We start from the raw sequence: 25,694 nt of genomic DNA on the forward strand, positions 1-25,694 counted from the left end.
CTACCTCTCGTCACTGGAACTCTCTGCCGCCCGAAGTCAAGGGCTGCCGAACATTGAAATCTTTCAAATCCAAGTTAGAAAATTATCTTATGACGAGTTGCCAAACTAACTTATTATTATGACAAGTGTTGTATTGCATGTTTCCACGTATTCACATTTTTTTATGTTCTAGTGATATTTAACTTATTTTATATTTTTGTTTTCATATTTTCCGATAATGGTATATATCTAATGTGATAAGTTGAGCTATATATAATCATAATTTTCCTTACTGTGTATACTTAAAAATATTGTATTCATTGCATGCTTTGTACTGCACTATTTTATTACTACTATTGGTATTATTATTACTATTAGGCCTGTTATTATTATTGTTATTAGTATTATTATTATTATTATTATTATTATTATTATTATTATAATTATTATTATTATTACTAACTTATTCTTATTTATTATTATTATTATTATTGTTATTATTATTATTATTGTTATCAATAATTCTTATTTTTTTTTATACTTTGTATGCCTCATTTATTTTTGACCTGCTGTTCACATTTTATTATGCTTTTTTCTTTCTTTCTTTCTCTCTCTATGTTATATATTATGTCTGATTTCTTCTTACTTGTTGTTTACATTTTATTATTATTATCTTATTCAGTTTTGTGTGTAAAATTGTAGTGTACTTTGTAAATTTGTAGTGTTTTTGTAATGCAGTTTTTACTCCTGGTTGAGTGTTAGAGACGGCCGTATGGCCTTAACTCTGCCAGGTTAAATAAATTATTATCATTATTATTATTATTATTATTATTATTATTATTATTATATATACATACATAATTTTTTTCTTAGGATATCTCTCCTCTTTTAGACATTTTGTTTTAATGGGTGATACTCCTGCAAACTGAAAACTGCTATTCAAGAATTCAATAGCAATATTGGCACCACTAACATCCCCTACTTCACTACAATCAACTGAACTCTCTTGTCGCATGTTTGAAACCCATTGGTTCCTTCTCCCACATATTATGTAACACTGGTGGATTTCATAAGCTTATGAAGTTTTACTCTGCACTTGGTACAAACTTTACAGTTAATGTTCACAGTACTCTCTACTAATTCTGTCATCCATTGTTGAACTGGCCTTAGATTTTTTAAACATGTGAATGTTTTCTTCATTGAAAGGATTGCAGCACAATAGTCTTTCTTTCATACTGGACATTATAATTAACTGGTGCTTCTTATTAGTTTCACAATATGTAGATAATACCTACAAACTTCACTAGCGTAAGATCCAATGTGTTGTTTTGCTGCTGTTACTGCTCTCTGTAGATAGAAATTTAGAGTTTAGGATAAAAAAATAGCCAACCTTTGTATAATTTCACTAATACTGTGTCATTTGTAGGATAAAAAGACAACACACACCTAGCTGTTCCTGTCTAATGCTATGTTCATACTACAGTAATGTCAGTAATGTATACTATAGACAAAAACAATATAGTTTATTATTCAAGAGTGTTTGAGAGTTCCAACCTGAAATTTTCAGTACCTATATATGAGACAAGTGTGCCTAACATGTATTTTTTTTTTTAATTTAAAAATTGTTCTTTTTTGAGAAATTAAGGATTAATTATAACAATGGATGACCTTGAAACTTTGTTCAAGATTACAGTATTTTTAATATAAATATAAAAATAAAGACCTTTAAAATGAGACCAAACATAACACTCTATCTTCAACACATCATGAGTTATTTCAATTTTAAGATTAAGCTGTTTTAAAATAAAATTGTAATTTTCTCCAAAATTTAAATCGCTGTTACAAAACGAGTACTCGACATAGAGATTCAGTATTTTATGTGTTTAATTAACTTTATACTAGTTTCAGTTTTGCAATGTTTTATATAAATTAAAAGAGTCAGGTTGTGGCCTGTATTGATTTCACATGGAATTACCTTTTAATGAAAATTTAAGTTGTAATGCAACATTATTCTTACACTCCTGTCCGACATGCACATTGCAACAACATGCTTTTCTGCTGAGCATATTGGACTATGGTGAATGCAGACCGAAGTGCAGCAATTAGAGCTCTGCATTTCATTAAGAATGACCTACTGAGAATCATGATATTACGTGCGGTACAGCAGCCTGGCTGCCATGTGTTCTGACTCTGCAGAAAGCAAAACACTCAGTGAAGCATCATGGACGATCTTCAATGTGTTTACAGTATGCACTATGGAAATTATTAAACTGTATGATGCCCTATCACCTGTTTAGTGAACCAGTAGGTATACAGGCTATCAGATAGAATAAAAATTACAAGAAAATATTTAAATAATAGGCCTAATAATAAAAAATTAATAAACCAATAAAATAAAATAAAATTTTAAGAAACTATGTTGTCTATAAGAATATAATTATAAAGTATAAGAAGCACTGAAAAATATTAAAAAAAAATGTTAGTCTTTATCCTCTAGTTGAACGGAACAGTTCACTTATAATACAGTGTGATTAGTTTTGCTTTCTGCCAGAGTGTTTTGCCTATAGGCGAGCGTGCAGCTCGTTAGCCAGTTAGCCGGGTCTCGGTGATTAGCAGAAGGGTGAAACAATAAAAAAAAACCAACCATACAACAATACACAAACAAATTTAAGAGGCACATTACTTACCAAATTATCAAATGAAGTATTGAAACTTTCTGCCTTCATTCTCCACACATTTTTGGCATCTCTTTAGGAAATTATTTCTCACTTGCTGTAGTTCATTTTGAGAAATCCGGACAACTTCCTGAAGAATATTATCTTTGAGTTCTTGTATGGTATGCGAGTTCATCTTGTACACTGAGTTAACACATATGAATAGTAAATAAAGACGTAGTTTATTCTACCTTCTCCTGTGTTGTTGTTTTTCCATTTTCTCCTTTCCTCCATCTTCTCCAACATTTTCTCTGTGATCCAAGGTTTCTTAATTCTCACACTTTCTCTGTCTCCTATTGATTGTTTCTGTATAAGCATAGATTTCCGTTATTGAAACAATTACTTTTAGCAATGATTATTTTATGATGTTCTCTTTGTATATTGTAATATATATTTTTTTCTGTATTTCAGTGTGTAGTATATGATGACCAGTATGGCTCAATTACAGACTGTATCAAACAGTAAGTATAGATCTGCCTCTGAATCTCTGCACTCATTGTCCATTACTGTGAGATAGAGATAGAGCAAGGTGCAAGTGCATACTTTCTACTGTCTCTGATTCTTCTAAGAAAACATTGAGTTCTTTTCGGAACAAGTAGAGACCATATGCGATTTTAAAAATATATTAATCCGTGTTGTATTTGGGGTTTTAAGAATTAAAAAAAGTTACTGATATACTTACTTACAAATGGCTTTTAAGAAACCCGCAGGTTCATTGCTGCAATCACATAAGCCCGCCATCGATCCCTATCCTGTGCAAGATTAATTCATTCTCTACAATCATATCCCATCTCCTTCAAATCCATTTTAATATTAACCTCCCATCTACGTCTCGGCCTCCCCAAAGATCTTTTTCCCTCCGGCTTTCCAACTAACACTCTACATACATTTCTGGATTCGCTCATACATGCTACATGCCCTGCCCATCTCTAACATCTGGATTTTATGTTCCTAATTATGTCAGGTGAAGAATACAATGTGTGCAGTTATGCATTGTGTAATGTTTTCCATTCTCTTGTAACTTCATCCCTCTTAGCCCCAAATATTTTCCTAAGAACCTTATTTTCAAATACCCTTAATCTCTGTTCCTTTCTCAAAGTGAGAGTCCAAGTTTCACAACCATACAGAACAACCAGTAATATAACTTTTATACATTTTAACTTTAAGATTTTTTGACAGCAGACTAGATGATAAAAGCTTCTCAACCGCATAATAACAGGCATTTCCTATGTTTATTCTGTGTTTAATTTCCTCTCGAGTGTCATACTGTTACTCCAAAATATTTGAATTTTTGCACCTCTTCAAACGATAAATCTCCAATTTTTATATTTCCATTTCGTACCATATTCTGGTCACGAAACATAATCATATACTTCGTTGTGTTCCAATTCCTCATAGAAGCTATCCTTTATATGGTCGTCTTTCTCTTCTGTAGGGGTGTGATCATTTATAACTATGATATCGCACTGTCTGCCCTTAAGTACTAAATACGATAACCTGTTACTGAGAAATTCGACCTTATTTAATGCTGATTTTATTCTTTTATGAACAAAGAATCCTATTCATAATTGGTGATTATTGTTTCCTTCCCCATAGTACATCTAACTTAACTTCTTTTACTCCCACGAAGTCTATTCTATATCTAGCTATACTTGTCTCGAAAACATGATGGCCTCTCTTCTTGGAATTGGTAATCCCTCATAAACTCCCATCCTCTACTCAACCCCTAGCCACGTGGCAGAAATACAATAGATCCCAGCATTGCTAAATTTAAGTCATTGTCTCTACCTGTTAGGTTTCACCCATTCTCAATGTCTTTTCAGACATTTGTCGACGTGTTGTTTTATACCGTTGTGCGCTTCACTATGTGTAATTTATTCCGGCCATGATTAATGAGTGTTGGAGCAGATGATCCGCAGTCAGGCCTCCTGATTCACCTGAAGATCCAGGACCATCATGACAACAACAAAGAACACCGTTGAAGAAAACAGAATATCTTATTTGCAGAGGAGCGTAGCTAAGAAAACAAAGTGTTAAAATTGTGTCTAATGTTAGAAATTCTATCCATAGAGTAATCGAAAGTTGAGGCAGTTTGATAAGTACAAATCTTAATCACTTAACATCGGACGCAACCGGCAGAGTTGGAAAAAAAAATATATATGGGGGCATAGAAATTAATAATTACGGTTCACCAACTAAAGAGAAAATAAACGAACTAAAACAAAATTAGGTAAGATAGACGATTTTATGCGTGATTTACTTCGTCGAACAGTATGTGAACATTACGTGAGAGAGATATCGCCAACAGCAAATAAACGTGCGGAAATATTCTGGCCTGATTTGTACATTATGTTTAAGAATGCAGAAAAAATTTCATTCGATTCTATCCAGCACTTTCGGAATTACCAGGAAAAGGGTTTTTAAGGAATATAGAAGCTCATGCCATTTTCCACTTAACAGCTATTATAGCCAATGCCGCACTTTACATTAAAAATCATAACTTCAGAACTAATACAGAGCCACTGGCGTAGCTCAGTTGGCTGAGTTGACTGCCGATCTGAAGTTGCACTTGGGCATGGGTTCAGTTCCCGCTTTGACTGATTTATCTGATTGGGGTTTTTCCGAGGTTTTTCTCAACGGTAAGGCGAATGTCAGGTAATCTATAGCGAATCCTCGGCCTCATCTCGCCAAATACCATTTTGCTATCACCAATCCCATCGACACTAAATAACCTAGTAATTGATACAGTGTCTTTAAATAACTAAAAAAAAAAAAACTAATACAGGTTGTTTTATGTGAATGAACTTCAATAGTTGGTGTAGAAATTTAAATTTTGTATTAGACCTGTATTTTACATAACAGAATTTTAAGGTATAAGAATTTTACATGTTCAATCATATTTCGTATCTTATAACATTCCTTAGGCCTACAGAAAATTTGCATCGAATCAGCAACTAAACTGGCAGAGAAACAAATATATTCTTTTGTGCTTTAATATGATTTTCGTATTATGAAAAAATTATGTAAAAGGAATACATTTATCCATGACTGGTATCTAAACTGGTCTTTATTTCACTGTCCTTAGCAACCTAAAAAATAACATTATTCACAGCAGTGCTTAAAAGTTTTCTAACTTACAGCAATGAATTACATGTTTTTAAATCTCTCTCTACATGACAACCAACATATTCGCATTAATTAAAATGAATATATATATATATATATATATATATATATATATATATATATATATATATATATATAAACTTCTTCGCCAACAACACATTACAAAGAAAACACCTACAATTTAAAATTAAATTTACATACCAGTAGCGAATAAAATATTGTATAGCACACTAGAGTAAACAGATTTTATGCGCTCGTGGAAATTATCACCCAAGGCGAAGCGGATAAAATCTAATTTTACTCTCTTATACTATAAATTGCTATTCAGTGATCACAGTTTCCGAAAATTTTACCAGCGCAACATCCGTAATTAAGTATAAAATTCTGGAACTTATTTATATAATTGAGGGGTTGGGTGCAAGAAAGGCACTTCTCTGAAATATAAGTTTTGAGAAAATTGATGTTGAAAATTCAAACCGTAATAATGTTACCTATGCACGCCTTTACATTTTGACTACTCCTGACCTCTGTGATCACAGTATTGAACTGAAACTTGGTGATCATGTACATAACAGATCAGAGAACACAATAAAGCGTTTTACTCAAAAAGTGCATATCCTCTAAAATGCCCTTCTTGCACCCAGCCCCTCAATTATGCATTTCTTTGTTTATTTAGGCAAAACATGTCAGTGAAAATATAAATATAAAGTGTTTTTAAAATAAGTTTGTTCATTTTTATACCAATTTTGTTTTAGTAATTATAAATTAAGGTATATTTAGAAAGATAATATAGTATCGCTGAAAATCGCGGTTTCACGGAACACAGTTTGAAAACGTTCGCAAATTACAATGACTTAGAGAATTGGCAACTTGACTAAGGGTTTATCCCTTGTGCATGCCTGCAGTTATCTGGTGAAGGGTATAAGGGAAGATCGTCATGTTTTCATGCGAAGTATAGTTCTGTTACTGCTAATGTTACCCCTCCTGTTCTATAACGACTAGTTACATTTCAAGTACCAAATCTCTTAACTTTATTCCTTTGCTGTGGTCATGCAAAAGAATCAGTCCCATTCTGAGGTTTATTGTATGATTTCGTAACAAGTAGTTTTTTACGGTAATGGGTTGTTAGCACTTCGCTCAACCCGCAAGCTGGAGGACCACTCCTTATCGGCTGACCACGACTACTTATTCAATTTATTTGCAGTTACCCTTTATATCTGGAGGCTGCCTCCTCTATCTGCAACCTGAGGATGTGCCATGCCGTGGTGGTAGGAACCCACAATAAGTGGGTTACTGATATAGTCTTTATAAATTTGTGTTTACATTACGTTGTAGTGTACTAGTGACCATGAACAAAATCTGATTTTCATGCATGGAGAGTGAAAGATAAAGAGGACTAGATACACTGAGTGAGACTGTTAGATTGTAACCAGCCATGTCTTGAATTACGAAATACTGATAAGCAAATGCAAACATAATAATATAGTTCATTAAACAAAATTGTTCATTAAAATTATGTATGTACCCAATGCCTACCCATTTGACTTGCGTGATTCGGGTTCTGCATATTGCGGGTAGGTGGTAGAATTGTGACCCATTTTCAAGTTACACATCACTTCGGCAGATCACACTGTGCATGAAGTATATCTGTGGAGATTTATGTCATGTATTAAGGTGAGTGTATATGTAAGGTTCGTGTAAGTGTAGTGTGTGGTATGGGTGAAGATGATGATGAAAATGAGGAAGGGAGAAGGGGAAACCCAGTGCCAGCACATAGCCTGCTCATGTCAAATAGCACCAAGGATGCCGTCAGCTTTAACGTCTCCATCCAATAGACGAATCACTATCAGCAGTGACATATGCCTTCTCATCATATGTACTGCGGAGACATTTGGAATCTAACCCGAGCATACTGGTGCACAATCTAATGATTAGAAGTTGTGCACCATCATCTCTCCTAGTCCTGAGGTAGAAATTTTACACAGAAATCTCTGACCGCCCCAGGAACGAACCCAGGCCGGCTAGTTTGGAGATAGACGTGCTATCACAGAGCTAACTCGGCAGATTTGTTAAACTTATTAAGTGCTTACTTATTTATAAATGGCTTTTAAAGAATCCCAAGGTTCATTGCCGTCCTCACATAAGCCCTTCGTCGGTCCCTATCCTGAGCCAGATTAATGCAGTCCCTACCATCATATCCCACCTCCCTCAAATCCATTTTAATATTATCCTCCCATCTACTTCTCGGCCCCCCCCCAGTCTTTTTTCTTCGGGTTTTCCAACTAACACTTTAAATGCATTTTTGACTTCACCCATACGGACTACGTGCCCTGTCCATCTCAAATGTCTGGATTTAATGTTCCTAGTTATGTTAGCTGAAGAATACAATGCGTGCAGTTCTGCGTTGTGTAATTTTTTCCATTCTCTTGTAACTTCATCCCTCTTAGCCCCAAATATTTTCCTAAGAACCTTATTTTCAAACACCCTTAACCTCTGTTCCTCTCAAAGTGAGTGATAAGCTTCACAACCATACAGAACAACTGGTAATATAACTGTCTGTCCACACCTGTGGAGTAACGGTTAGTGCGTCTGGCCACGAAACCAGATGGCCCAGTTCAATTCCCAGTCGGGGCAAGGTACCTGGTTAAGGTTTTTCCCGGAGTTTTCCCTGAACCCAATATGAGCAAATGCTGGGTAACTTTCAGTGCTGGACTCCAGACTCATTTCACCAGCATTATCAGCTTCATCTCATTCAGATGCTAAATAACCTAAGATGTTGATAAAATGTCATAAAATAACCTACTAAAAAAATGTAACTGTCTTGTAAATTCTAACTTATAAGGTTTTTTAAGAGCAGACTGGATGACAAAAGTTTCTCAACCGAATAATGACAGGCGTTTTCCATATTTATTCTGCGTTTAATTTCCTCTCGAGTGTCATTTTTGTTACTGTTGCCCCAAGATATTTTAATTTTTCTACTTTTTCAAAGGATAAATTTCCAATTTTTATATTTCCATTTCGTACTATCTTCTAGTCACGGGATATAATCTCATTTTTTTTTTCTTTTTTTTGTTTTTCGGGGTTTACTTCCAAATCTATCTCCTTACTTCTTCAAGTAAAATTCCCATGTTTTCCCCAATAGTTTGTGAATTTTCTCCTAACATATGCACATCATCTGCATAAACAAGCAACTGATATAACCTGTTTAATTCCAAACCATATTTTCCTGGACTTTCCTAATTACATATCCTAGAGCAAAGTTAAAAAGTAAAGGTAATAGTGCATCTCCTTGCTGTAGCCCACAGTGAATTGGAAAAGCATTAGATAGAAACTGGCCTATATGGGCTCTGCTGCATGTTTCACTGAGACACATTTTAATTAATCGAACTAATTTCTTGGGAATACCAAATTTAATAAGAATATTGTGTAAAACTTCTCTTAACCAAGTCTTATGCCTTTTTGAAATCTTTGAATAACTGATGTAGTGTACCGTTATAGTCCCGTGTTTTCCCCAATATCTGTGGAATACAAAAAATTTTAACAATAGTCTGTCTAGGCCTATTACGCCTAAAACCACGTTGTTGGTCCTCAATAATTTCATTTGCATATGGAGTTAATCTTCTCAAAAGAATATTGGACAGAATTTTGTACGATGTCAATAAAAGTAATATTCCTCAATAAGTTACTACAGTTAGTGTTTTTCCCCTTAAAGATAAATGCAATTACGTACTTCTTTCATTGTCCTGGTATAACCACCCTCTTGTATTAATTCAGCGGGAATTTGATTGATACCTGGTGTCTTGTACTTTTTCAGATTTTCTATTACAATTTGACTTCAGAAAGTATGAGTTCGGGTATAAATGGCTCAGCAGTTTGTATTTGAATATTGTCCCGACCATTTATATTTGGTCTATGTACATTTGAGTAGTTGCCCGAAATAATTTTTCCATCTGTTCAGAATGGAATGAGTGTCTGCAAACAAGTCACCATTCTCATCCTTGATTACTTTTACCCTTGCCTGATATCCTTTTAAAATTCCTTTATGCCTTTATATAAATCTCTGATGTTTTTTATTCTTACTATTTGTTTCTATCTCATTCAGTTTTTCCTTCAAGTAATCTCTCTCCTTGTTCCTAAGTGTACGACCTGCTTCCCATCTTTCATTGGAATAATTATCTGTATTCATCTAGACTGGATCCTGTAAGAATTTCAATTTTGCCTGTTTCCTTCTTTCTACTACCATGCAACAATCTTCATCAAACCACGGTTTCTTTTTATTAGTTTCACAATAACCAATGTACTGCTCAGCTCCAATTTTGATATTATCTCTGATATTTTCCCACATACTATTAATATCTAATTCCTCCTCAACTTTGTCGAAACTTGCTAAAGAGGCAAACCTATTTGAAATTTCGACCTGATAATGTTACTTAGTTTCCTCGTCTTTTAATTTCGGAATCTTGAATCTCCTAATATTAACTTGTTGCTCTACTCGCTGGCTATTGATAGTTCTTTTCTTAATTCTCCAACTACCAAATAATGGTCAGAATTACAGTCTGACCCCTTGAAGGTTCAAATGTCTACTATACTAGTATGTCTTCGTTTATCTATCAAGATGTGATCTATTTGGTTGTGTGTCAATCCATCTGGAGAAGTCAGTATATTTATGTATATCCTTATGGGGAAATGTACTTTTGACAATTAAATTTTTTGATGTGGCAAAGTTGACTAACCTAACGCAATTATCATTACTAGTTATGTGTAGGCTTTCTTTTCCAATTGTCAGTTTAAAAATATCCTCCCGTCCTACTTTAGCATTGAAATCTCCCAATGAAATTTTCATGTGGTATCTAGATAACCGATCAAAAGTATGTTCCAAGAAATTTACTAACTGAGATAATTATAAGTGTATACCCTTTGACACGGAAAATGGTCGCTTTCCTGTAGTGTGAATTTGTCCAGTTGTCATTCAGGTTGCCACTAGATTCACAAGGGTAAATATTAAGCATCAAGGCCCGAAGATGAAATCAAGTTGTAGCAGCACTATTCCCTACAAAGCCTTTATGGATTAGTGGTAGAGCTCTTTCTTCTCATTCTTTTCGAGGTGAGACTTAATCTCTGAACAGCGACCAATTTCTGTGCCAAAGGGTGTACAGCAAACTCATTTGTTTTTTATTATTCAGCATTTTTCATAGTACAGTTTTTCTCTTCCACATAACCATTCTATTGTCCCCATATTAATTCAATAGGATTATAATGGCAGTAGTATGGCCGAGAACATACAACATGTTTATGTTCCTGTGCTGTAGCATAAAAATTAGGCTATATATTTTGATATGGGATTTATTAATATTTACTATTTCGAATTACTCTACTTACCTTTGGTGAGGAATATTATTTTTTGTGTTAGTCGTAGGAGTTTTGTCCAGCATCATAGAATAATATTCATGACTGTCGTGTCCTGAGGTTACAAATAAGGCAAAAATCTGTTAACGAATCAGTCTTCAGTTAGTTCAGAGTTCATTTCTTTATGGTAATCTGTTGAAGTCTTCGATTTCGAACTGAAAACCAGTACTCTCAGGTACAAACCCAATAGCACTATAGCAGTTTCAGAATAAGAAGGCATATGACCTTAGCCAGTACAGTGCTTGCTGCTGTACAGCATGAGACGTGAAAGACAGAGTCAGCAGATACATGTGACAAGGATGGAAAATATCCACTAGCGCAGCGAGCATCTTGTTTTCATCATTGTGTCTTATGTTTAAATAGCTTACTCTTACTGAAGTCATTTTTATCCCATCTTTCAATAGTTAGTCGCTTTAAAAATTAGTAGATCTTGGAGTCACTAGCTTGTGAAATAAAGTGACAGATACATAGAAATATAGTGCACTTTGTTGGTTGTAATGAGAGAAACAGTGACTTAATTTTAAAAAATTGAAGGTTGTATTGCATTATCTGGCATGTGGATATTCTCACCTGAAAAACTGTAAGCAAAAAAGTTAATTGAAATGTCAAAATCTCCATGTACAGCAATCATGAATTTATTACGCTTCATTTCTCTGGAGGAAACAGGAGATAAGTTACAGTAAGTGTAAGGGCGGACTATATATCTTAAAACATAAGCATACCTTTAAATACGTAATTTAGTACTCATATTGAAATGATTATTCTTTTCCTGTTAAAATCAAGCATACCCATTTAATTTAATTTAATTTAATCTCTAGTTTATACCTACCTAGATGTCCAGGGTTCTATATTCTATCACTGTACTCTATGGCAATATAAGCCTACAAGTCAAAGTATATGTAAAGAAGTGAATATAAGACCGCAATCCAATAATATCGTATTGCAAATAATGACGATAAAGATTGTATTAGAAAAAAGTATACACTGTATAGAATATAATAGATATACCGTAATTCAAGGTTTTTAAAATGCAAATTGAATTTTGAAATTATAAAATCTCCTCGATCCTAGCATGCCAATATATATTTTATACGTGAAATGTGCAGTGACGCAACAACGTAATTTGTTTCAGGGGAGAGGTAAGAAATTTTGTCATGTGCAATTGTCATGACAATTCTTACCATCATTGTGATGGTGGGGTGGGGGACTAAAAATACTATATTATCAACTAACTAAAAACTGCTTTCATTTGCCACAATGACAAACAGTACAAAAGCCAATAGTCTCTGAGATCAAAACTTTGAAAGAGGCTAAATAATGAGCAAATGTGAATTATGAAAAAAAAAAAAAGTTACATATTATGAAGTTTATTTGAAATAAATATTTTTTAAACATTATGTTATATGTTAATTTTTATGAAGTTTATAATAAACAATAAAAAAATACATTTAGAACATGATGTTTAAGTCATATTTTTACCTCCTTCACACTTCTGATAAATAATAGCTTTAGTAATTATGACTACTCGTGTAATCAATTACAAAATGATCACTTCTGATAAGAACAAAGTGAAGAGTACATAGCGCGTGTGTGTGTGTGTGTGTGTGTGTGTGTGTGTGTGTGTGTGTGCGTGCGTGCGTGCGTGCGCGTGCGCGTGCGTGTGTGCGTGTGCGCGCGCGCGCGCAACAAAAATACAGGTTGCCAGGCGATGATAGAAAACAAAATATGCGAAAGTGAATGAGGTGTATAAACAATTGAATGCTCTTTCATATTTAAGTATAAAAATATAGAGTGCCATTTGAAATTTCAAAGTGGGGGAGGCCGGGGTTTGGGGTTGAAATCTAAAATGCAATTAAGCTTGGTTTCAGACTTCCTCCTCAGTATCTAAATTGACGTGTTTTCTGTTTAAATTGAGTTCAATTTAAATAATTATTTATTTTATTGGTTTATTTTACGACGTTGTATCAACATCTAGGTTATTTAGCGTCTGAATGAAATGAAGGTGATAATGCGGGTGAAATGAATCCGGGGTCCAGCACCGAAAGTTACCCAGCATTTGCTCGTATTGAGTTGAGGGAAAACCCCGGAAGAAACCTCAACCAGGTAACTTGCCCCGACCGGGATTCGAACCCGGGCCACCTGGTTTCGCGGCCAGACGCGCTGACCATTATTAGTTATTTAGACTAGGAAGTTTCGATTATATATATATATATATATATATATATATATAGGGACCTTGTAAGCGAAAAAGTTTCTGCTCTGCCAAAATTGAATATCACCACTATTGATACTATCAACTGGTCAGGTCGTAAAATTCGTAAACACTTAAGAAATGAAGCATTCCACACTTGGACACACCATACCTTGTGTGGTAAAGGGTGAGGCCAACAATTCTTCAGGGTGATACCATTTGAGGTCTACAACTACTTCGCTAACCAGGGTGATACTCGCCAGATGTTGGATATGCATTGGGTTTTCGGGGTGGGCGCAGTGGAAGACTTTCGAAATAAGACAGTGTGAATTTATAACGATGAATATAATTAACAAACTATATACATGACTGAGTTGATGGATTAAATACATAAGTTAATGAGATTAAATAAAAAGAATAATGTGATGAGGTAGTCAGAATGAATATAGTACATAAATGTCCAGAACTTGATACGATCCTAAAGATCCCATTAATCTCTCATAGTTATGACTTGGCTTGAGTAATGACCTCCACAATTATTAATATCATAACTTACAAAAGTATTCCACACTAGAGCCGTCACACACATTTAATCTACATAAAACCATATATACTTGATATTTGAGTACAATTTTCATTTACTATAAAAATCTCTGTACTATTAATCAAGAATAAATTATCGCAGAGAGAGAGAGAGAGAAACATGTATAAAGGGAAGACGACAATAAATCAAACCCCGCGTAAATAATAAATCAGAAACTCAATATCACTACTAGTTAAGAATCAACCAATTTGACCTCCGGGGCATTAGATACTTTATCACGATATCGAACAGCCCCGCTCAAGAAATACAATGAAAACCTCAATATGACATAAGAATTCTGCACCAATTTTCCGCGTAATCTGTGCATACATTAACCAATGTAATAAATACCCGTGAATCCACTTCGCATAAACTGGAGAAAACTATCATACCAAAATGTACCAAATTATCCCACAATCACAATTAGTACATAAAACGTATGAAAGACACAGATACAAACCAACCAGATACCTAAGCCAACCTAACTACGTGATACAAATATCTGAGTCGAGCACTTTGTACAAACAACATCGTAAGTAAACCTTGTACGTAACGACGAGTTCCAAAATTAACCTCTCCAGCTGACAAGTTGCCAAAGTTTCTTAACTGTACAATGATACGTTTCTAAGTTAACTTGACTAGACGATTTTACATTCTCTATACAACCTTTCCTGACGACGACGAGTTCCCAATTGTAATCTCTCCGCGCAACACAAGTTCACGAGGTCAACCTCTCCAACCGACGACTAGTCCCCAAGTTCAACCTCTCCAACCGACGACAAATTCCCGAGTTCAACCTCTCCAACCGACGACTAATTCCCGAGTGTCAACCTCTCCATGCGACAGGAAGTTCCTGAGATTAACCTCTCCAACTGACGACTGGTTCCCAAGTTCAACTTGACTAGACGATAACCAATTCCCGAGTTCAACCTCTCCAGTCGACAACCAGTTCCCGAGTTCAATTTGACTAAACAATAACCAATTCCCGAGTTCAACCTCTCCAGTCGACAACCAATTCCCGAGTGACGTTCCGTACTTTAACCGTAAACAGGAAAACTCGCCTTCTCTCTCTCTCTCTCGAATAATCAATAAAGTCAGAAACTAACCGGCCAATAAGGATTTAGAAGAGAACAAATGAAGGGAAAAAGAGGGCGCTGTCAGTACATTTGAGGAGAGTGCACGCTATCTGGTGGTATAACGGACAAGTATGCCTGTTGAGACTTCGAGCTCGGCTCAAGGGGTTATTGTTTATAGTGATCTCCCCAAGGCTAACTCATTGGTAAGCAATCGAAAGGGTCTATCTTCCTCAGAATGGACCAATGCTTTAAAAAATGTAAAGCAATATTTTGGCAGTTCGCACAATACCGGGCAGAACTTTATGCACAACCCGCTGCCATCATCCAGACTGTAGTGAGCTTGAAACACTTGGACAATGCCCTAAAGGCGAGCTGCTGAGCACTGCTAGACATCATCGTGTATGATATGCTTTGGCGACATTGTTAAAAACTTCAAATTGGGAGATTCATGAGGAAGTACATTGTGTATCATCAGACAGTTCTTTCAGATGGGCAGACATTATTGCTATTAATGGATGCTTAAAACAGGCTCTTGTTCTTGACCCTACTATCTGTTTCAAAAGGAACCTAAATCAAGCCACCGAAGTTGATATTGAGAAGAAGCCTATATATGAACCTTGTCTGCCGTATCTTTCTCAAAGTACAACATCCCTCTTAAACAATACTCTGTCATTGGTTTGCTATTTGGCAGTAGAGGTTCAATTACAAAATTCACATGGAATTATCTTAAGGAACTTCACATTCCTTTTGATTATGTAATGTCTATTCTTATAAATATTATCAAGGATTCTCTTCAAATATTACATTATCATCTCTATTTCATTTAATCCACTTATATTATTTGCCTTCAACAATTAACTTTCTTTTTTCTTTAATATTTCAAATCACATTATACTGTAAATGTTTATTGTATTCAGGACCCTTGTGGTCACTCAAATTCTTTGAGCTGATGTCTTTAATGAATGAATAAAAATAATAATATATATTACTGTATGTTCTTACCGTTCTCTTCCATTTGTCGTTTTCCTTTAAAAAAATTTGATCTTGAAATAATTTAACGACAGACTTCTTCATAACAACAGCTTAATATGACTAGTACTTCGATCGATAAATAAAAAACCAAAACCTAGCACTTATAAAAAATCAACTGCTGATTTGATATTAAAAATCGGTTAGCCTTTTCTTATTAATATTTGTGCTATTTTTTTTTTGTACGAGTGTTACAATACTTATGTAAAATATTTATAAATAACCAGATTTACTTCAATGGTCAATATCTCAAAAACAGGTTTTTGTCGCATGGTCTCTTATTGCACAACTCCGTCCAGTTCATTGTTGTGATGTTTTGAACTGACAAAAAGAACATTAATTTCGTGTCATTTCCTCATGGTTCGAATTTTGTTATTTTTCTTACTATAGTAAAATGACTAGTAAAATGACTTTGAAGTTCTTTCATTTTATTAAAATAAATTAAAAATTATAAACTTGAAATTTTGGCCACAAAGAAAGGTGAAAACTATACTGTTATAGCTCTCTAATATTTTAGGAGTGTAAAAACTATACTATTTACACCTCTAAATTTTTGGGGGTAAATCTTACTCCTTCACCCCCTCCCACGTTGTTGTGCCACTGGAAATGTAATTAATTCTTGTTTCATCTTAAATTCCATTGTTCTTAAGGGGGCATGTTAATGCTCTTTCTTATAATTAATTGAAAAAGGAACGAGGGTGTTGATCTTTACAATATCAACCAGTTATCTCATACTTATTATGATATTTCTTCTTACACTATGTGTAATATTACGATGAAAAGTGAAAATCGTAACATAGCCTCCTTCGCCTGTGAGTGTAGAATTTTCCTTTTGCATGTAATAGACAAAACACTAGATCCACTTGAATCCTTTCAAGAGACATGGCTACTGTATGTAATTATTATTGTTCAATAAAGGTCCTTCAGTACACACAGAAAACAGTACACGTCTGAATTTGAAAAGAAACTAAATTTATCTCTGTTTATAGCGAGAAACTTCACAGCATATGGTGTTGAGGCTTGGACATAATCATTGTATAGTCTTAAAGCGATAGCGAACCAGGTGACATATGAATTCTGTACTTGTACCATCAGATTCAGATTTCGTAGCTCTATTGAACAACACAGCTTAAAATACAATCGTGGGTATAAATATTGTGCATGCAAGAAAGAAAGTAATACACATTAGCGAGACTTTGCGACTATTTAACTAGGCAACACCGCCTCACTAGCATTGGTTAGTCGACATAAACTGACTTGAACTAGCACCGCCTTATATGTCTTCTTATTCTGAAGGCACTTTAGACCAGCATGACAAATATAATTGGTCCTCACTGGAACTCTTAACATCATTTAATTTCCGAATTACTTTCTTGTATGGTTGTTGTTAGCTCATGTTTCATCTAAATAACAAGCAGTGGAGTTGTCTTCTTTACATACTTTCTTCATTATTCTTAGAAATTGAACTCTGAAGGCTGTGATTTCTCTGTATTCCATAAAGAAATTTCTTCCACCATAACATCTCATCTATTTAAATCTCTAAGAATCATGTATATACAGATGTAGTGCTTCCTCTACATTCATTGTCTTCACTCATTTCACACATTATTTTGTTGACTTCACGTGTCAATATTATCATCATTAATATTGAAACACCGATTGTGTGCATGAATGGGGAACAGATTCAAATGACCAATAAGTTACCTTATCTTGGCATTGTCTTTGACAAAAAAATTACGTTTCGAGCGCATTTTGACTCCCTTCTAATCAAAGCCAACAAGCTACTTACAGGGCTTTCTATTGCAGCAAGACCCTCCTGGGGTCTCAACTCAGCAATTCTTAAAACTATATATCGGAGTGCAGCTGAACCAATGATTTTATATTGTGCCTCTACTTTTCATGATGTACTTACCAAGAAATGGGCTCAGAAGAAATTTGCACAAATTCAACGTGGATTTGCATTAAAAATCTCAAGAGCATACCGCACCGTTTCCACAGACGCTGCGTTCATTCTGGCTGGCATAGAACCCCTACATTTGACAGGAATATTTCGAGGAAAATTAACTAACATCAAAAAAGGACGTTTACACTTCAATTCCGACACCACAGAAGAAGTTGAACTCCCAGCTCATTTCCTGGCTTGTGGACACCCTGCACTATACGCCCGCTCGGTTCGACCTGACTGCCCACGTCAACACGACCTCCACATCTATACTGATGGATCACGTTTCGTCAGAAATGAAGAGTCATGTACACTTGTTGGTTGCGCTTTCTTTGTTTACGATAGAGACTCTGAAATATCCTACAAACAATATGGTCTCTCACCAGCGTTCACAATATTCCAGGCGGAACTCCTAGCACTGAAGAAAGCAACAGAATGGAGTGTTAATAGACCGTGTAATGTACGAATTTTATGTGATTCTCAAGCAGCATTCGCAGCAATTAACGATAAATATAACCTCAATCCAATTGCGGTTGGTATTAGGGAAACTTTGATACTATATAAGCAACATGTATGTTTCAATTGGGTACATGGTCATGTAGGGAACACAGGAAACGAAAGAGCAGATCATCTAGCCAAGATGGCCGCAATTTCGGAAACAGAACACACATACTCTAAACAACCCCTCTCTTATGTAAAAATGCAAATGAAGGTGGACATCTTAAATGACTGGAATGCAATGTGGTTAAATACTACAAATTGTCAAATCACAAAATCACTATATTTTCCCACAGTTAAAGATAGACTAACCGTAAAGAATTATGAACCATCTTACATATCCACCCAATTTATGACTGGACACGGAAAATTTAATTCATATTTTGAACGTTTCAAAATTGACAACCCAAATGGCTCTTCATGTCCCTGTGAACACTCCACACAAAACAGACGACCACCTGCTATTCGAGTGCCCGCTACAAGAACGCAAGAGATACCGGCTAGAAACCCACCTTAGCATGTGCGATACAACTTTCTCACCACCAATTACAAAAGTTCTTCTGAAGCAATGTTGCATAAAGGAATTTCACATATTTATTACAGGTGTATTTAAGACCTTGTAGAAAATAACAGTATTTAGTAACAGTGTCTTATTTATTCTTTTGCAGCCAAATTTGTAACTTTTAAAAGTATAGTTATCATGTTGAAGTGTATGTGTTGTAGAGGATGCTTGATTTGTTGTGTATGTGAGTCATAGTTGTGGGATGGGATGCTTGATTGTGTTTGTGTGACTATTGTGTATTAATTTATTATGTATGTTAGGGAAAGTTGCTTAATTGTGTTATAGAGTACCGCTATAAGAAATGTTTTGTTTATGTGTTGTAACTGTTTTCTGTATGTCTCAATTGATGACTGATGTTTGATTTGCAATCGCAATGTTTAAATTACGGATTGTTTAGGTTTATTTCCATTGTGTAAGATAATTTATTTTTCTTTTTAAATTTCTTTTATGCTTAGGCCTATTTTTGTGTAAAACTATAGCCCTAGCATACATATGTAAAATAGGGCTACCCTCCCATTGGAGATACAATAATAATAATAATAATAGTTTTTCCTGCGCCATTCTGCTCACAATAAACAAATAGGATTGTCGTATCACCATATCATGATATCTGGTAACGCATGTATAGAATATCGATCATGTGACTTTACAGTTTACCTGAATGAAAACCAGTAGAAGTAGAAAAAGAAGTTTTTCGTGTTATGAAAGCATCATCAGGGACAATAGATCCAGTTTCTCAATTGAATACCCCAGCCACATGTTGGTGGTAAACTGCAATTCATTGCTGATTTTAGACAACAGAACCACTTGCACTTCAACCTCTAAGGAATAATGTAAGTTCATACTCAGCATTACTCCTGTTACGGGAAACGTAAATTATTTTCATTTATCATCATCATCATTATCATCATCATCAACAACAACAACGACAAGGATTGATCTCAATAAACCGTTCCATCTTCAAAGGAAATTTTATAGCTCTATAAAGAGGTCTGTCCATGTCCTTTGTGGTCTTTCTTGTAGTCTTTTTCCTGTTGGTTTGTATTTGAAGAGTTCGCGGGAAAAACGATGAATGTCACAGTTTTGTTAAGGTTGATGTCATTATCTAATTCAATGGATCACTATGAAATTTAATGTTGTTCTTATGAAAAATGGTAAAAAGGAGAATTATCACCACGACTGCAGTAATCCTTCCCTTTATTTTCTATAGAAACAGCACTACATCTTGCAGTTATAGACTCAATTAGATCATTATCTAATCCTTAACAGAAATGTGACATTCATCGTTTTTCCCACGAACTCTTCATTTATAAAATCTGTGTAGGTATCTGTTTGGTTTCATTCTTTCAACATGATGGAACCATTGTAATTGATAATCTTCAATTTTATCCAAGATGTTAAAAATGTTCAATTTGTTCTCATACAGTCTATCTTCTTATATGCTGCTATCCCACAAAGGAAACGCATTTCTGCCATCTCTATTCTTCATTAGTTAATGTCCAACATTCTAAGCCATAAAGTAATGCAGGTACAGCCATAACTTTGTAGAGTTTTAGAATTGTGTCTGTTTGTATTTTTCTGTGTAAAGTCTTTTTCTGTGTAACATATTTTTAAAGATACTTAGCTTTATGTCCAGATAGATATGCACTGCTATTTGTAAGTTATCTTCTGGATTTGTTATTATCACCTGGTCGTCCACAAATAAAAGGGTTGTTGCTAAAATATTTCTATTAAAATGCTTATTCATTAAAATGTTCTTCCATTCAATTATGGCTTCATCAATATAAAGGTTAAAAAGTATTGGTTGTTGCTAAAATATTTCTATTAAAATATTCTTCCTTTCAATTATGGCTTCGTCAATATAAAGGTTTAGTATTGGTGAGAGTGGGCATCTCTGTCTCACTCCTTGAGTTATTGTAATTGGACATGAGCTTCTAGTGTCGGAACATTCTATTTGAATTTTGGTGTCTACATATAAACTTCTTGCAGCTTTTATAAGGTGTCTGGGAACCCTTTGTTCTCCATTATTTCTCACAGTTTGCTTCTGACTACTTCATCGAATGCTTTCGCATAATCTGTAAATATAATGAAACTCGATTTGTTGAATTCTTTATGCTTTTCTGCTTTTTGATTCATTGAGAATATACAATCTACATGACCTTCCTTTTCTAAAGCCATGTTGTTCTTCAGAGAGGAATGTTTTCCATATTTTGCTAACTCTGTAAGTTAAAATTTTAGCCTATATTTTATAGGAGATATTCAGGTATTCTTCTATAATTGTCACAGTTAATTCTAGCACCCTTCTTAAATATTGAAATTATATTAGCAATTTTCCATTCTTCTGAAATAAGATCATATTGCCAGCAGATATTTATTAAGTTTATAACAGCCTTGTAATTAATGATAATGGTGCTTGCTTTATCAACTCACTGTTGATCGTATCTACCTTAAGGGATTTTTTTTAATTTTTGAACTGATTCAATGCATCTTTTTGTTCTTCTAGCATTATGGAATCAATAGCAACATCATCATTTTTTGGAGTGATAGTAAATTCGTCAGTTTCTGTCCATAAATTTTTGTAAAGCGTTTCCCATTCTTCTAGTTTAATCAAGATTAAAATTTACTGTGTCTTTCTTACCTGGTTCAGCATTTTCATAACTTTATATGCTCTATCTTGCCATCCATGTACGTTATGTTCTATTTCAGAAACATACAAGTTCCAGTGTTGTCTATTGATTTTTCTAATTTCTCTTTTGACTATAGCAAATTTATATTTATATGCTTGTCTATGCTCAGGTAGCTTAGAATTGAGGTATTTTATATATGCTTCTTTTTTCTCTTTTATCATAGTTGTTATAGTGTCGTTTCAGACTTTTAATCCTCTCTTCTTATAATTTTCTTTCTTTTCACTATGGTTTCAGAGGTTGTTTTTATTATATATTTTTTTTGCTTCCTATTCATTATTAATATTATTACTAACTGGTAGCTCATTTATATATTGATTTATTCTAGTTTGATATAAATATTTTATACTGTCTTCTTTTAACAGATGAATTTTAAACAATTCATTCTCTAATACTGGTTTTATTTTTGTATGTCCCCATCTAGCAAGGATATTTATTCAGAAGTAGAAAGTGATCCGAGGATATATCAGTACTTCTGTACACTCTTACATCTTTAATCATGGGAAAAGTTTTCTTGTCTATGAGAACATAATCAATAATAGATGTTGAACGTCTATTACTCCATGTTTATTTATGGATGTTTTTGTGTCTGAAAAACGAATTTGTTATTTTAAAACCATTGAAGGAAGCAAAATCTATTAAACTCTTTCCATCACTATTTTGAATGTTTTCTCCATTGTTCCCCATTACATCTTACACTGGGATATTGCCTATTCTTGCATTGAAGTCACCTAGTATGATAATGTTATCTGTGTTATTGATTCATTTAATCACTTGTTGTAACTTATAAAATTTAGAAGTCTACTCATGTTTTTTTCATTCTGGTGCATATATTCTGACAAATGTAATATAGCTTCTGTTTGATTTGTATCTTAAGAGTATTATTCTCTCTTTAATATAGGTATAACTGTGAATTTTGTTCTGCCTTAATTAATATCGAGACACCAGCTGCTCCTTACTGGTTTTGTTCGACGCCACTATAGAACATTATATAATCTTGTAGATCCTTTGGTCCTCTTAATTTCTCTTTTGTTTCTGTTATGGCTGCTACCTTTACATTAAAATTTTTTAGTTCTCTTTCTATCTCTATTTCTTTGTGTCAGGGACCTCTTGCGTTCCATGTGCCTATGGTTAGTGTTCTTTGTAGTTATTTAGCCTTTTTCATCACTATGTTCGTCATGTGAGTATTATCTGTCTGGCTATTCCTTTGAAGAGACTGAGTAGGGTAGAATGTCCTCTGTATATGTTACCAGTGTGACACAGAGTAAGACTGATGATGTGGTTGCCTCTACTAAGTAATCAGTCATGCTGACCATTTGTATGATCCCCAAATGGAGAGTCGCCTCCTCCACTGAAATCGAGGGCTTCACCATTGAGGTATTCACCCTATAACCCTAGGCATGGGTTCTCCATATTTATATTCTCTAGGAGAGAGGGTGTCTCAATATTCAACCCCTCTGGAACCGAGCTTCTTGTTGGTCCACAGGTCGTTATTGGTTATTCGGACCGTCCCACAAGGGATTTTTATTATTCAATATTTATTGTCATATTTTGCACTTCTTGAGGGCATATTTTCATGCATATTTAGTAGTTTTTAGGGCACGAACTTTCAGATCCTAATTACTGTATTAATATATTAATAAAAATCTGACTTTTCCTGTTCTTCTACTGAAAGATATATCTCATGTTTTGTGAGCAGAACTATGATCAACCTGTTTGCAAGCTGTTGTATAGCTTACTGTAATTAGTACAGCAGCTCACTTCTCCTTCCACCTCATGGACAGAGTGATGGTTATATAATAACGTAACTGAATTAAATTGGTTAATATACTTTGCATACTTCCACTCGGTAATGAGTTTTGAAATAATAATCTGCGGAAATTCCATAGATAGTAACAGTATATTCCTACTACAAAAAAGAGTAATTACAATAATAGTAAGTGCCAAATCTAGGGAATTGTGTAGAACTGTTTTAAAAAACTACAAATAATGCTCATGGCTTGTCAGTATATTTTTTCATTAATAATCTTCCTCGTATGTAATCGTGAAAACTTTGTAACTAATTCAACAGTTCATAGCATAAATAAACGTCTCAAAAATGACTTTCATACTCCATCGGCAAGTCTATCATGCTATAAAAAAGGAGTGTTATATATATAGCAGTAAAAATTTTTAATAGCCTCCATATGGATATAAAAATGAAATTCAAAACATAAGATTATTTAGGTCCAAGTTAAAGAAGTACCTAATTTCTCACACCTTGTATTCTATAGGTGAATTCATGATATTGAACAACGATTCATGAAATTGCTGCTAAAACTTTGTGTTGTGCTGATAGACTATATTGTAAACCTCTTCTTTATATATTTCAACTAGACTGTGACTATAAATTAAGACTATATAGTAGTATTAAGTTTTTTGACTTGTTCCATATTCTAGCTGTGAAGCAATGTATGAATATCATGGAATGTTAATAAATACAATACAATATTCCCCAATATGCCAGCATGAGCTCTCACATTTCTATCTGCTCCGTGTGGTAAAACAGGATGTAATTATTTGTTTTCTCTGTACCTTTTAATTATCTTTTTTATCTTTGAAATATTGAATGGATTAAACATCGAACCCATATCAAGATTTATACAAAATTTTCGCACTAATAGAAGAAACCACTTTGAAAGAATGCACAAAAATAAATTCCCAAAACATATTTTAAATTATAACCCTAATGGAAAAAGAAGCCTGGGAAGACCATAGAAGAGATGGCATAAAATTGTAAGAGGCCACCTTTCTAATATGTACCTGGAAGCATGTAATGGTAGTGGTGGCAGCAGCGATGGCAGTGAATATTTCTCATATGATTAATATATTTCCATTCCAATTTTCTAGTTCATGTAATACTTTAAAGTTTATTATAGTATGTTTGGTACATACTAAAATTTCAACAGATCTTTGAAGATTTTCAACGTTTCGATTTTTTTGTCTAATGGCAAGGCCCTTAACTTGTCGTTAATCACTCCAAACTTCGACTTAATGTATTATAATTAAACTCTGTATGGATAATGATAGTGATAATGCAGTTTAAAAAGGGAGCATCAGCAACTATGGCTGTTTATGCTTCTCTGTATGGAGATACAAAATATCATTACATTTTGCAGTACACAATAAGGTGATGGATGCAGTGGCGTATACTGGTTTAAGGGTCTGGGCTACCACTGACCCTATTATTACACAAAATATATTTTAAAAACCCTATAATAAAATTCCTTACCTATTTATATGTGAATTCCAGACGTCTTGATTGGGACGAAAATACTTTGATGACTTCGTCATTGAAATTACAGTTGGGCCGCTTGCGAAGTTTCTGTAGAAATGACTTTTCAATTGACATCAGTGCCAAGCCGGATAAACGTTTTTGTGTATGAGTTGATCTACAGTAGGATTTTATTCTCTTCAACGCAGAAAATGTTCTTTCTACCGATGCTGACGTAGCTGGTATTGTCACAATTAATGTTGCCAATTTAAGGACTTCAGGAATAACTTGGTTCAGCTGGTTTTCATATATGGCAGATAATATTTCATGGATAGGTTTGTTCGAAAAATCAAAGACTTCTGCTGAATATATTACACTTAATTCATTTTTCAAACGTACTTGATCAAAGTGACTGTTATAGGACTGAAATAATTTGTTTAGTGCCTCATTCGGGAAGTTTTCTCTATAAGCTGAAAATTTTTGAGAATCTAGAAGATGTGTGAACTGAAGCTTTCCATAATCAGAAAATCTGTCAGTAATTTCCATGTGCATACGATCTAGTATGCTGTAGTACAGCTGCCTGTATTTCAATTCATCATCTCCTTTTCTTCGCTTTAATGGTGGTTCCATTGTATTGTCTGAAGAATTTTC

At 34.2% G+C, this 25,694-nt stretch overlaps 1 protein-coding gene across 10 annotated transcripts in view; it reads left to right on the plus strand.

Annotated features, from left to right (window-relative positions):
- The window catches only part of LOC138699871 (CDAN1-interacting nuclease 1), a 314,608-nt gene that overhangs the window by 159,410 nt on the left and 129,504 nt on the right, over positions 1 to 25,694 (plus strand). For all 10 annotated transcript variants that reach the window (XR_011332120.1, XR_011332113.1, XM_069826105.1 and 7 more), the window contains one exon: positions 3,105 to 3,154. Coding sequence is in view for 8 of the 10 variants with exons in the window: in XM_069826105.1 (XP_069682206.1) it covers positions 3,105 to 3,154 (50 nt within the window). In the remaining 2 variants the exon portion in view is untranslated. The remainder of the gene's footprint in view (positions 1 to 3,104; positions 3,155 to 25,694) is intronic.

This window comes from Periplaneta americana, chromosome 1 (assembly GCF_040183065.1).
Source record: "Periplaneta americana isolate PAMFEO1 chromosome 1, P.americana_PAMFEO1_priV1, whole genome shotgun sequence".
Taxonomy (NCBI): Eukaryota; Metazoa; Arthropoda; class Insecta; order Blattodea; family Blattidae; genus Periplaneta; species Periplaneta americana.